Below are 12,573 nucleotides of genomic sequence, written 5' to 3'. Positions count from 1 at the left end.
CTTAGGAGCAGACATGATCTAATAAAATAGCTCACTCAGTCCATTCTATGGACCACATGTTTTAGTGGCCTTGAACTGTAGACATACATCCACTTAAATTCAATAGACAGATCTAAGTGAAGTTACCTAGATAGAATAATAGAATCATATAATGGTTTGGATTGGAAAACACTTTAAAAATCATCTAGTTCCAGCCCCCCTGCTGTGGGCAGGGACACCTTCCCCTAGACCAGGTTGCTCAAAGGCCCATCAAACCTGGCCCTGAACACTTCCAGGGATGGGGCATCCACAGCTTCTCTGGGCAACCTGTTCCAGTGTGCCACCACACTCACAGCGAAGAATTTCTTCCTTATGTCTGGACTAAATCTGGCCTCTTCTGGTTTAAAGCCATTACTGCTTGTCCTATCACTACATGCCCTTGTAAAAACTCCCTCTCTAGCTTTCCTGTAGGCCCACCCCCTTCAGGTACTGGAAGGCTGCTATAAGGTCTTCCCACAGCCTTCTCTTCTCGAGGCTGAACAATGCCAACTCTCTCAGCCTGTCTTTGTAGGAGAGGTGCTCCAGCCCTCTGATCACCTTTGTGGCCCTCCTCTGGACTCTCTCCAACAGGTTGATGTCCTTCTTATGTTGGGGGCCCCAGTGCAGTAGTCCGGGTGGGGTCTCATGAGAGCGGAGGGGAAGGGGAGAAGCACCTCCCTCAGCCTGCTGGTCACGCTTCTTTTGATGCAGCATTCTGGGCTGCAAGCACACATGGCCAGGTCATGTTGAGCTTCTTATCAGCCAACACCCACAAGTCCTTCTCCTCAGGGCTGCTCTCGATCCATTCTCCCCCCATCCTGTATTTGTGCTTGGGATTGCCCCAACCCATGTGTGGGACCTTGCACTTGGCCTTGTTGAACTTCAAGAGGTTCGCATGGGCCCACCTCTCATGCCTGTCAAGGTCCCTCTCGATGACACCCATTCCCTCCAGTGTGTACCACCACACCACACAGACTGGTGTAAACTTGCTGAGGGTGCACTCAGTCCCACTGTCCTTGTGTGCTGGTTTTGGCTGGGATAGAGTTAATTTGCTTCACTGTAACTGGTAAAATGATGATGGCACAGTGATGCTTTAGTTGCTGTTAAGTAGTGGCTCAGTGTTGCTAAGTAGCTCCTGTAGCAGTGAGGGACCTTTCCAGCTCCCCGCGCTCTGCCACGTGGGCGGGAGGCCGGGGGGGCGGGGCCACAGCCCAGACAGGTGACCCTGACTGGCCAATGGGGTGTTCGTTCCACACCATGTGACGCCACGACCAGTACATTAATGGGGGCAGTTGGTGCATGGGGGGAGCGGTTGCAGCTCGGGGACTGGCGGCATTGGGTCGGCGGGTGGTGAGGGGCTGCGTCGCGTGTGGTTTGTTTTTGTTGTTCATTCCCCCTTCCCCCCGCCATGGGTTTCACCTCTCTCTTGTTATTTTCCTTTTCATTGCATTATTGTTGTTGTTATTATTGTTTTATTTTAATTATTAAACTGTTCTTATCTCAACCCACGAGCTTTCTCACTGTTACCCTTCCGATTCTCTCCCCCATCCTGCTGGTGGGGAGTGAGCGAGCAGCTGTGTGGGGCTGAGCTGCTGGCTAAACCACAACACCATGTCACCAACAAAGGTGTTAAATAGTGCCAGTCCCAATACTGACCCCTGAGAAACATCACTCGTTACTGGTCTCCACTTGGACATTGAGCCATTGACTGCAACTCTTTGAGTGCAACCATCCAGCCAATTCCTTATCCACTGAGTGGTCCACCCGTCAAATCCGTGTCTCTCCAATTTAGAGACAAGGATGTTGTGTGGGACACTGTCAAATGCTTGGCAGAAGTCCAGGTAAATGATGTCAGTTGCTCTTCCCTTTTCCACCAATGCTGTAACCCCGTCATAGAAGGCCATCAAATTTGTCAGACACAATTGTCCTTAGTGAAGCCATGTTGGCTGTCACCAATCATCTTATTTTCTATGTGCCTTAGCATAGTTTCCAGGAGGATCTGCTCCATCTGTGCCAGGCACAGAGGTGAGACTGACTAGACTGTAGTTCCCCAGGTCTTCCTTTTTTCCCTTTTTAAAAATGGGTGTTATGTTTTGGCTTTTCAAGTCAGTGGGAACTTCACCAGACTGACATGAATTCTCAGATATGATTGGTAGGGGCTTAGCAACTTCATCCGCCAGTTCCCTCAGAACACTCAGATGCTGAGATCATCAGATCCCATGGCCTTGTGCACCTTCAGGTTCCTTAGATAGTCTCAGACCTGATCTTCTCCTACCGTGGCTGGTTCTTCATTCTCCCAGTCCCTGCCTTTCCCAGTCCTTCTGCAACACAATAGTAGATACCCAGTACCCAGAAAAAAACAGTGTTTTCTTTGTTGGAAAGAGAAGACAGACTCAAGAGAAAATGAGGGAAAGGTAAGACAAAAGGTAAGACAAAAAGGTAAAAGACAGAAATTAGTTCTAAACCCAGATCCCATCAGCTGCATAATTTTGTATACCCAGTAGCAAATACAAGGTTCTGATGAGCATTTCAACTTGTGTACATCAGCCCCGCAGACTAAGAAAAACCAGACTTTTAGCAGGATGACTCAAAACCCCAATGCAGTATGTGAGAACCTGGAAAGAACAGAGCTTCAAACTCACTTTGGTAATTGTTATTGAGGATGTTGATGTTACCTGCTGAATACCTAGACAGAATAGTGACAGACTAAACCTACAAACTGAGGTTTAGAGGGTTCTTATATTTGCCGACTTAATGGTATCAATGGATGTTTGTTTTTATATGCAACTGCCACATTGTCTTCCATTAAAAGAGGTTACAGACTAGAAGGCTTATTGGAGACTTCTGAGATTCCTACAAACACTACTTTAGAGGGTCTGAAAATCAGAGTTCAAAAACAGGTGCTCCTACACACTTCCTCCTAGGTTCCTCTTGCAGTCTGTCCCCTTGCACTGCTGCTTTTGTGTAGCCTTTGCCCTGCCCTGGCTGAAGGAAAGATTGAGTGCTGTTTCAAATCTGGTAGCAAGGGAAGCACTGGAAGTCTGTGCCCTTAATCCCACTGATGCTGCTCAGAAGAACTCTTGTCTTTCCTAACAGCTTTATAACCTTTCAAGTAAGCCACAGTTACAAAGAAAACAAACTGGGTCTGTCACTGTTGGGTGTTGGCCTATACTGAGCTCTGCCTCTGCAAAAAAACATTCAGGGGCTACTGGTGTAAGTTAATGTTGCTGAAGGCAGCATTAGTACCATAAAACTTGCAGGTGACTGAATGGGAGGTAGCCCTCAGAGAAGCAGCCCAATTGTGGAAGCTCATCTATGGCCTCCCCAAAGCAAAACTGGCAACCTGGTGGAGCGTGGCTGCTCGTGTGTTACACCTGCCTTTTCTGTGTGGGTCTGCTCTGGCTTCTTATGTCAGTTTGCCTTTCCCCTGCCTCTACAGCAATGAAAGGAGTGATTTCAATTTTAAAAACGTCTATAAAATTGTATTACATTTCACACCTAACAAAGAGTTCTAGTCAGTTATTTTGAATTTTCTCCTGCAATTAAGTACAAGGAAGGAAAAAAATGCAAGCTCTGTCAGCAGGAAGACAGGTGTATAAATGTAATCAGATGTTATGCAAACCATTTGATACATTTTTAAGTACTAGTGGTTTGAATTCATTTGACAAGCATGTAAAATGCAAATGATCCCGCCCACACATTTTTAGAATAAATTAAAATACACTTAACATCGTATTTGTTCGTTCTTGTCCTAATAGGAAGTCTGTGTGCTGTGAAGTATGTACGTGTGTGTGTGTATTTAAATGCCATTGTTATTCCACCTGCTTTGAAGCTGAATTCCAGCTGCTTTCTACCCACTGCTCTGTTTTTCCTAATTTGCCTCCTTATTCTTTCAGGACTCAATTAGATGTTTTTTCCTTTAAAAGTGAGGTTTCATTTTAAAATTTTTGATAGAACATTTCCCTTGTGTTTCAGGTAGAGATTTTAATGTAAAGGGGTATTTTCTTGAAACTTGGCTCATTGTTCTCCTTGAGCTCTTTGAGCTACCAGAACAAGGGCTGAAAAACTGGCCAGATACATTCAGGAATATGAGCATGAAAATGTCCCTACACTGTGTGCATGGATCATCGTATGTCTGAAATCACACAATTATTTATTAGTAGTATTGCTTTCCTAATGTAAAGAAAGTTTTTGAGCGCCCTGAAGCATTTCACATTGATTTAATCATTCAGAGGACATTTGAAGCCTGATAACTCTTTTGCATGCCATGAGGAAGCCATATAATATAGCTGGTGGCACTGCTCCTAAACAGCTGTGTGAACTAGGGGAATAAACATAGGACATAAACGTCAGTGTTTAATTTCCACCTCCACTCCTGCTTGTGACAGTCCTGTACACATAAAATATGTGAAAATTTATTTAGCTATCACAAAACCCGCTCTTTCATGTTGATAAATGTATTTTTGATGGACTGGAGAGTTTAAATTTTAAATAATGTAAGTAAGGCAGCATCGCAGAGATTGTCACTATCAGATTCAGGATTAAAATCTTATTTTCTAACTTTGTTATTCCCTGCCAACTCCAGTAAACCTTATGGCCCACAGTCAGTTAATCTTTCCATCTTAAAACACTAGTAACGCTTTCGCTCAAAGGAAGCTTGACTTGTATTTTGTTAATGTTTGCACTGTACTTTGAAAGTATTAGTTGTATATAGATGCCACCTAATGCTATTTCAGTGTCTCTTTTAAGCCCTAAAGTGTGTAAAGGGTCAGAGAGGACAATTGCTGAGTCAAAGAGAAAACATATTTTCCATTGGGTTTTCTGGCAGCTGGGAAGTGAGGGAGTGTATACAGTGGTAAATTAAGAAGACAGGTGAGGAAGAAGTATGTCTAGCCAGCAGGATTTTTGGTAGTGAGAGAAGAAAGAGAAAATAAATTTTGAAAATGTAAACCTATGCAAAATTGTCTCCCGTTTATCAAGCTGAACATCATGCATTTTAGTGTGGAAGTATTTCAGGAGAGGCCTCTGGAAGAATTCCACGGTCATCCAATGCCTACAGGTAGAATTATTCCCCTGTAACTTCCCACCTTACTCTCTTTGCTCAACTTCTTTAACACCATCTCTTTTTAAAACTGTGAAAATTTACCAGTCAGGGACTGAGTTTGAATTTCCTCTTTTTGCAAATTTGTTTTGATGCTTAAGCACCTTCACCCCTTTTCTACTGTTTCACCTGTTGTACTATGGATGTTTTAGAAAATGGAAGTAGCAATTTTCAAACAATAAATCTTTAAATTTTGCTTTGTTCCTCAGATGTCTTAAAATTCTTGAGGCAGCTTATATGTCTTGCTTCACATTTTGAAAAAAAGTCTTATCAGCTTTTTCCTTTCCATCTGTATACAGGAAGTGAAAGGTAACTGGATGGGTTTACAATTTCATGCCTTCCAAATTGTGGAATCTACATGTCTGTGTTGAAACTTCAGAAAATTTCATAAAGTCTACGTTTTGAGGAAGAATATGAGCCAATATGAGGAAATATATTATTCATTGTTTTTTCTGCTTACAGTATGAGTGTTTGTCTTCATTTTTGCCATACAAAACCTTGATAGACGTAGTGACATAGAAACTTATTGATTTAACTCAGTGTTTTGAACACATCTTTCTTGTTTCATGTATTTGTCTAGGTTGCTTTTACAGTTCTGTTTGATTTAGAAGCTCTCCTGAAGATCTGGTGTTTGGGTTTCACAGGATACATCAGCTCATCTCTTCACAAGTTTGAGTTGCTGCTTGTAATTGGAACCACTCTTCATATTTATCCAGACCTCTATCACTCTCAGTTTACATATTTTCAGGTATGATCAGCTACCTTTCCATTTTACCCTATATACCAATTAAAAACATTACCCATCAACATTTTGCTCTCATTTACTTCCATTCTCAGACAACTGATATTCTCACAATATTGTCTCATTTTGAGAATATCTTTAAAATAACAAATATGTCTGCTCTTACCTATGTTTACTGGATGGATTTACAGAAATAGGATTCTTCTTGCTGAGAAGACCTTTCTGTTTTCAGTAACTCCAATTTCTTATCTGAGCGACACTGTTCAGTATGTTCTGGATTAGTTTATTCACTGTCCTTCATTCAGCCTTGAGCTTGCATACAGCTGTTTACAGCATCACCTTCCTGTAGTGTCCACCACTGCTTTGCTGGCTTCTGTGCCTGAGGCCTCGGTATGCTTGCTGTTGCTTCTCCAAATCTTCATCTCTGTGGCAGTCACACACCTAAGAGTTTCTCTCTGCTCCAGTTATTGTGAGTCTTCTGAGGTCATTCCTCCAGAATCATCATAGTGTTTGTTTTTATAGGTCTCCAACCATTCCTTATCTAGAAGAAGGTATGTTTATTGAGACTTCTGCTACATTTTTACTTTGGGGAAGAGCAGGAAGGAGAGACGAAGAAAGATTGATTAATTCAGACTTCTGATTCTTCCTCTGTCAGCCAGTCTGACCAATTCCCCATTCATCCTTCTTGAAGTGCTTAGGGTTGCTCCAGTTTTGGGAGAAAGCACTGAGATTCTTTATAATGTGCTATATTCTACAGTGATAAAGAAAAGGATTTTCTAAAAAAAAAAATTTGAACGATTCACATCTGTCCATTATTCAGCAATGGATTGGCATGGTGAATAATCAGTAATCAATAAAGGCAAATAAATCGTCAGACAGAGTCCTGTCAATAAATGTGATTAACGACACATATTGTAATCAAGTGAGTACAGTATGGGGGAGAGAACTGTCCCCAAGTGTGGGTTGAAGTATGATGGCCTTTTCAGACCTCTGCAAATGCCATCCTGTATTTTTTCTAAATGGCTCTACTAACCTTCTCAAGAAAGCTTTCACAATGACAAATTCTATTTTGCTTTCACCTGGTATCATTTGAAGGCTTTTAGATGGTGGTAGCTCTGATTTTGCTGTCCAAATATGTCAAATGTTGTTACTCAATGTGGAATGATATTCTAACCTGCAAGAAAGGATGATCTATCAGGAGCATGCCATTGTGTCAAAAGCACACAGGAAACCTAGCTGGGAGCTTTCAGTAGTAGCAGTCAGCAACTTAGTTAATAGTTGGTTTGCATTTATTGGGGCAGAGTCCACTTACATCTGATGATTTCTTTCTAGGAATTTTTAGTATAAATTGTGAACATGCTGTACTAAATAGGTCACATCATCACTAACTCATAGGATTGAAAGTATAATTAAAATGTAGCCAGATGTTGATAATAAAATAATGTCTTTTATTTTTAATATAATGGAATTAATTTGTTTCACGGGTCGGGGGGGGTGGTGTTAGTTTTGGTTTGTTTTTTTTTTTAAGTGCTAGCTTTTATGACAGAAAATGTCAGGATGTAGTTTTTTTTTTTCCCAAAATACATGAGACACATACATTTTACAAGCAGAACCACCTGCTACACTGAAAGATTTGGGTTGTATTTTGCAATCAAAATCCCCTAAGAGGCAAATGACAGTAAGGTTGGAAAATACTTTACCTTTGACGTCAGTGTGTAAGGGAGGTACGCACCGTATTCCCCCACAATTAAGCTTCTGGGCAAGCTAGATAACACCTTTTCAAATCAACCAAGGTCAAAAAGTCTTTTTCACATGGGTACGTCTTGACATTAGGCAGATTTCCAGGCCTTTAGGCATTAATGATGACAAGTTAAATGTGTTTCATGTCAGCCAACAAAACAGATTACTGAAAACAGAAGTCATATTTGACACATTCCAGAATAGCAACCAGAAATATAGTTTGGCTTATCTAGTCTTCTTTAGCATGTATTTCGGTCTGCATTATACAGTGGTCTTTATCTTTACCTTTTGCCAACACATCCTTTGCTCTTCACCACATTGGCTACTGTCCACCCTCCCGGCTATCTTTCTTGCATTTGTTGTACATTCATTCAAAACACTTTGCAAAGCTGTCTGCAAAAGAATACAGCAAAGCACCATTCCATGGCTGTAATCTATAGAGCACAAAATCAGTGGAGAAATGACACAATTTGCAAGTTATTGCAGAAATCTGTAATGAACCAGCATAAAAGGGAGAGATTTAAACAGTATTTGACCTATGCTGGGCTGAAGGGATGGTATTGTATTTGTACTTGGGGAAAATATTGCTGAGTCATTTTCTTAATAAATATTGTCCCTTTTAGGAGATGCAGCCGTTCTTTGTAACAGAGCTGTGGTTTCTCTTTTGTATTTTTCATTTTGATTTGGTTTTTAACGTATTTTTATATTGAATCCAAATAGTGCACCTTCTACAGCTCTTAAATTTAATGCAATTTGTGATCCGATTACATAGAATGCATAAATGTTCATTAGAGTGTACTTTTGCTAGATTCAGTTTGTCACCTAATGAAAATAAATGAAAAAAAACAGGTAGTATCAATAAGATTAGTGTGTTGCTTAAAGGTCAATTGAAGTTCCCCTAAGGAAGGGGAAAAAAAGTAAGTCAGATAATAGAGTTTATCTAAAACACAGCTCAGAATACTGACTGGCATGAAATCTTACTGGGGTCAGTGTCAAAACTAGTATTAATGGGACCAGAGCTAGAATTAACACTGCAAGGAGATCTTGTAAGAAGCCACCATGTTTATATGTTCATAGTACTTGGAAATCTCACTCATCTCACTGTCTGTCACTGTCTTGGTAACCAGTTTCATGTACTCAGATCATATATGATGTGATCATGGTAGCAATGTGAAAGAAAGGACCTTATCTCACCTTGTTCTAATTTTGTGAAAATTAAGGTGTCTAGTGTAACTTCTGTATGTAGGACCCTTTTTAACTACTGAAGACAGTGAAGGCCTGCCCCATCTGACACAAGGGGTCTGGTGTGTGTTTGGAATAAGTTGCTCTCTTGAGTTGACTTTCTCTCTCTCCCTCCTTTGACGGTAGAGCCTAGATGACTAGCATATTCTGCGTACCTGATGGATAGCTAGGGAGATGAATTTCATGCAAAATGCAAGGGTGTACATTATTAGCAAGCTACAATGTGAAGTGAAGTCCTTCTGTAAACAACTACCATAGCTTTTTGTCAAACTTATTTTCTCTCCAAAAGCCGCACAGTAATTGTGTTTGACTTGTACACCAAGTCAGCCTATAATTGCACTGTAATTCCTACCTTTCAGTTTCAATATGATTCCTGTGGTAATATAGGCAATACCTTGGGCTGGAGACTCTTTTTCTTCGTAAGAACTGCAGAATCTCATTTGCCTCATGTGCTCCTGTCTGTTGTCTCTAGCAACTGCTGTGGCTGCCACTGCCTCTTGTTGATACTGATCTTATATCACTGTTTGTGCCACCATGCGTGGCAGAAATAGGAGGATCAGAGCTGTCAGCAGCTTTTCCAAGGTAGAGTCAGCAGTGAATGGGTCAGGAGTTCCATGCACAGTCACAATTCAGCCACCACTACTAATACTGAGAGGTGTCAAATATATCGGTGGCACACAATGCCATTTCCTCTGATATTGAGAAATGCCACCCAAAATTTCCCTTGTGGTGTATAGTACGAAATAGAAAAATATGTTCATTACCAAACTTCCTAGGTTGTACAGTACACAATGCCAAGCAGTTTTGTCTTGGGTCACTGAAATCAAAGATGACTTGTGGAAGAGTTAGCAATTCTTTATGTGAATATGTGACCTGGTGTAACAAAAAATACAGAGTCATATAAAAATCTAGGTTGGAAGTAGCCTCTCAAAGTCATCTCATCTAGCCTGCTGCTCAAAGCAGAGCTTTCTTCAAAGACTGTTCTGGACTGTGTCCATTTGGAATAAGTATGAGTTTTTAACAGTGGTGATAATCAAACTGGAGCAATTTACCCAGCACTGCAATAGATTCTCAGTTGCTAGATCTAGACTGATACATTTTGACCTCTCCCTGAAGCCATTCTTATGTTTGGTAACACTATAAACCTTCATTGGTCTGTAATTCCACATTACCTTCAGGCTTACTGTCTGTGGTGTGTTTTGCCTATGTCTCTGTCCCCTCCTTTCCACCAAAACCAGCTTTACCCAATTGCATTTCTGTGATGACTGTTGGTGATTGGCAAGTTGATTGTAGCCTGGGGGTCCTTGAGTATCCTCCTGTGCCTGTACTGTCAAGGCGTCTGCTGTCATCACATGCCTGTACACCTCAGTGCTGCGTTTTATGAAAGGGTCATAGATAGTTCATTCTATGTAAAATTACAGCTTGTTATTGCTATATGTTGGAAAAAAAAGAAACATGTAACAATAAGCATTACACCACATGACTGTAAAAAGCTAAGCAAAAGACAAAGTAGGTTAACAGTTACCTGGTCATTAGGTAACTGCTGTTACTAGCTGAAACAAATCTCCAGTCAGGCCAAGAGAAGTATAGACAGAGCTTGACCAGCGCTTGTGTTCTTAACCTAACACACAACTTGTGGTCTATTACGAGTGGTGGCGACCTGATATTTACTGGGCTAAAATGCTGCAAGTCCCTTTTTGGCCTTGAAGTCTCTGATCCTGTGAAAAGTTGTTGGTTAATGTAATAATCAGATAACTAAAAAAATTCTATTTTCTCTTTCTTTGCAGGTTCTTAGAGTAGTTCGGCTGATAAAGATTTCTCCTGCTTTGGAGGATTTTGTGTATAAAATATTTGGACCAGGAAAAAAACTTGGGAGTTTGGTGGTATTTACTGCCAGCCTTTTAATTGTAATGTCAGCAATCAGTTTACAGATGTTCTGCTTTGTGGAAGAACTGGATAGATTTACAACCTTTCCACGGGCAAGTATAAAAAGCATCAAACTTATTGCTTGTTATTCTTATCATTGATATATCATATTTGTTATTATATTAGCAGTCTTCCTTTCCTTCTAAGAACCATGGAGCAGTTTATCTCCGTATGCATAGGTAAAAGAATTTTATTTTCTGTGTGTAACTGTCTTCCTGTAGCCCTTCGGGAGTGAAGTTTGTCTTTCTTTGGGTTAGGTCTTCTGTTTGTGTCTTTGAGAGAACATAGAGAAATTTTATGTATGCACCCTGATGATGACACAACAAAGCATGTGGCATAATCGTAGTCTAGCATGCTACAGAAAGAGGATTCATGTGCGCAATTGTGAATATTAGCCACAAAATGCATATAACACATGTCTACACATGATTTATGTCTTCATATTATGGAAGTGGTTGTTCCCGATTTGTACAGGAATGCTTGTTTTAAAACCTGTCTGCACTGACAAAACAAGTATTTGCCTGTGGGATATAAATAATGGATATTTATGGGCATTGCGTTAATTTAGAACAGAACATTGAAAATCAGTGGAAATTGGAGCTAATGTATTTATTGAAGCACACTGTTCTGAATGAAAATACTGCTATTTCTTTAATAATGGATTGGGCTGAGTGTACATGGATTGGTTCCAGTCGCAATTTATTTGTTTCTGTCATTCCAGCTTGGTTATCCAATGTATCTATTTCAGTGAAAGTGCATTGGTTGGAACAATTAAATAACAATGAATAAGACAGCCTCAAGGGTCATGCATTTAGCAAACAAAATGTCTAGGCAACAATTTGTAATTATCAACCTGGGCTTGATGTATGGGAAGCTAGCCATCAAATGCAAGACAAAAAATACCACCCCACAGGGAATAATGTAACACCAAGCTTTCTATTTCAGAAAACATGCTTAGAAAAGCAGCCAGTAGGATCATTAAGAATTCAGTATAATTCATTTATAAATGCTGAAGAAAGCAAAAAGAATATAATAAAACTTAAGCTTTTCTAATGAAGTCAGGCCTCTGTCTCTAAATTGAGTGATAGTACCACCATATTGTATGCCCAACTCCCATGTATAACTTCTGAAAAATCCTTCCAACTGCAAGTCTGAAATCATCATGGAATTTAGTTTTACAATTATTTTTTTTCTTTATGCAAGATGGCAATGACATTCCTAAAGAATTATTGGAGTATAATTAAATTAAGACAGATTTACAACCACCTGCATGTTTTAACTAGATGGGGTGCAAGTGGCTGAGAAAGATCCTCTTGCAGGAAAACATTGCCCAAATATGTCAAGATGTTAGTAAAGTTTTAAGTTATTTTGGATATTTCAAGCTGAGGCCCTTTAGGCCTCCATAAGAACTATCATATTGAATTTTAACAGATAGATGTATACACTTAAATACATGTTTGAAGAGTGAGAAAATATCTGCTCCAGTAAATTATACAGGTTTTTTACAACCAGAAAATAGCCAAACTTGTTTTCTATTTTCTGACTTAAGTTTTGGAATAACAGAAGACGTGTTACCACTAATAAAGGAGTGTTCCTACAATATTGAATTGAAATATTTTTTAATACTTTTCATATGACAGCCAGAAGCAAAAGTATTTCCTTGTTTTTTAGTTATTGTTTATTTGTGTACATATTCATCTCATTATGAATGCTTCAGAAGTATACTTTATAGTATGTGGTTTCATTTTCTAGTTTTCTAATGAAACATCTCTTCATAGGGTAATAGGGTAAGTGACAATTTTGT

The 12,573-nt window shown here is 39.9% G+C and overlaps 1 protein-coding gene across 1 annotated transcript in view; it reads left to right on the top strand.

Annotated features, from left to right (window-relative positions):
* The window catches only part of NALCN (sodium leak channel, non-selective), a 246,892-nt gene that overhangs the window by 130,220 nt on the left and 104,099 nt on the right, over nt 1-12,573 (top strand). The window contains exons 12-13 of the mRNA XM_075090175.1: nt 5,700-5,867; nt 10,631-10,822. Of these exons, the coding sequence (XP_074946276.1) occupies nt 5,700-5,867; nt 10,631-10,822 (360 nt within the window). The remainder of the gene's footprint in view (nt 1-5,699; nt 5,868-10,630; nt 10,823-12,573) is intronic.

This window comes from Phalacrocorax aristotelis, chromosome 1, assembly GCF_949628215.1.
Source record: "Phalacrocorax aristotelis chromosome 1, bGulAri2.1, whole genome shotgun sequence".
NCBI classification, from domain to species: Eukaryota; Metazoa; Chordata; class Aves; order Suliformes; family Phalacrocoracidae; genus Phalacrocorax; species Phalacrocorax aristotelis.
The sequence above is the reverse complement of the archived record's forward strand: the minus strand, read 5'-3'. Positions and strand labels throughout refer to the sequence as shown.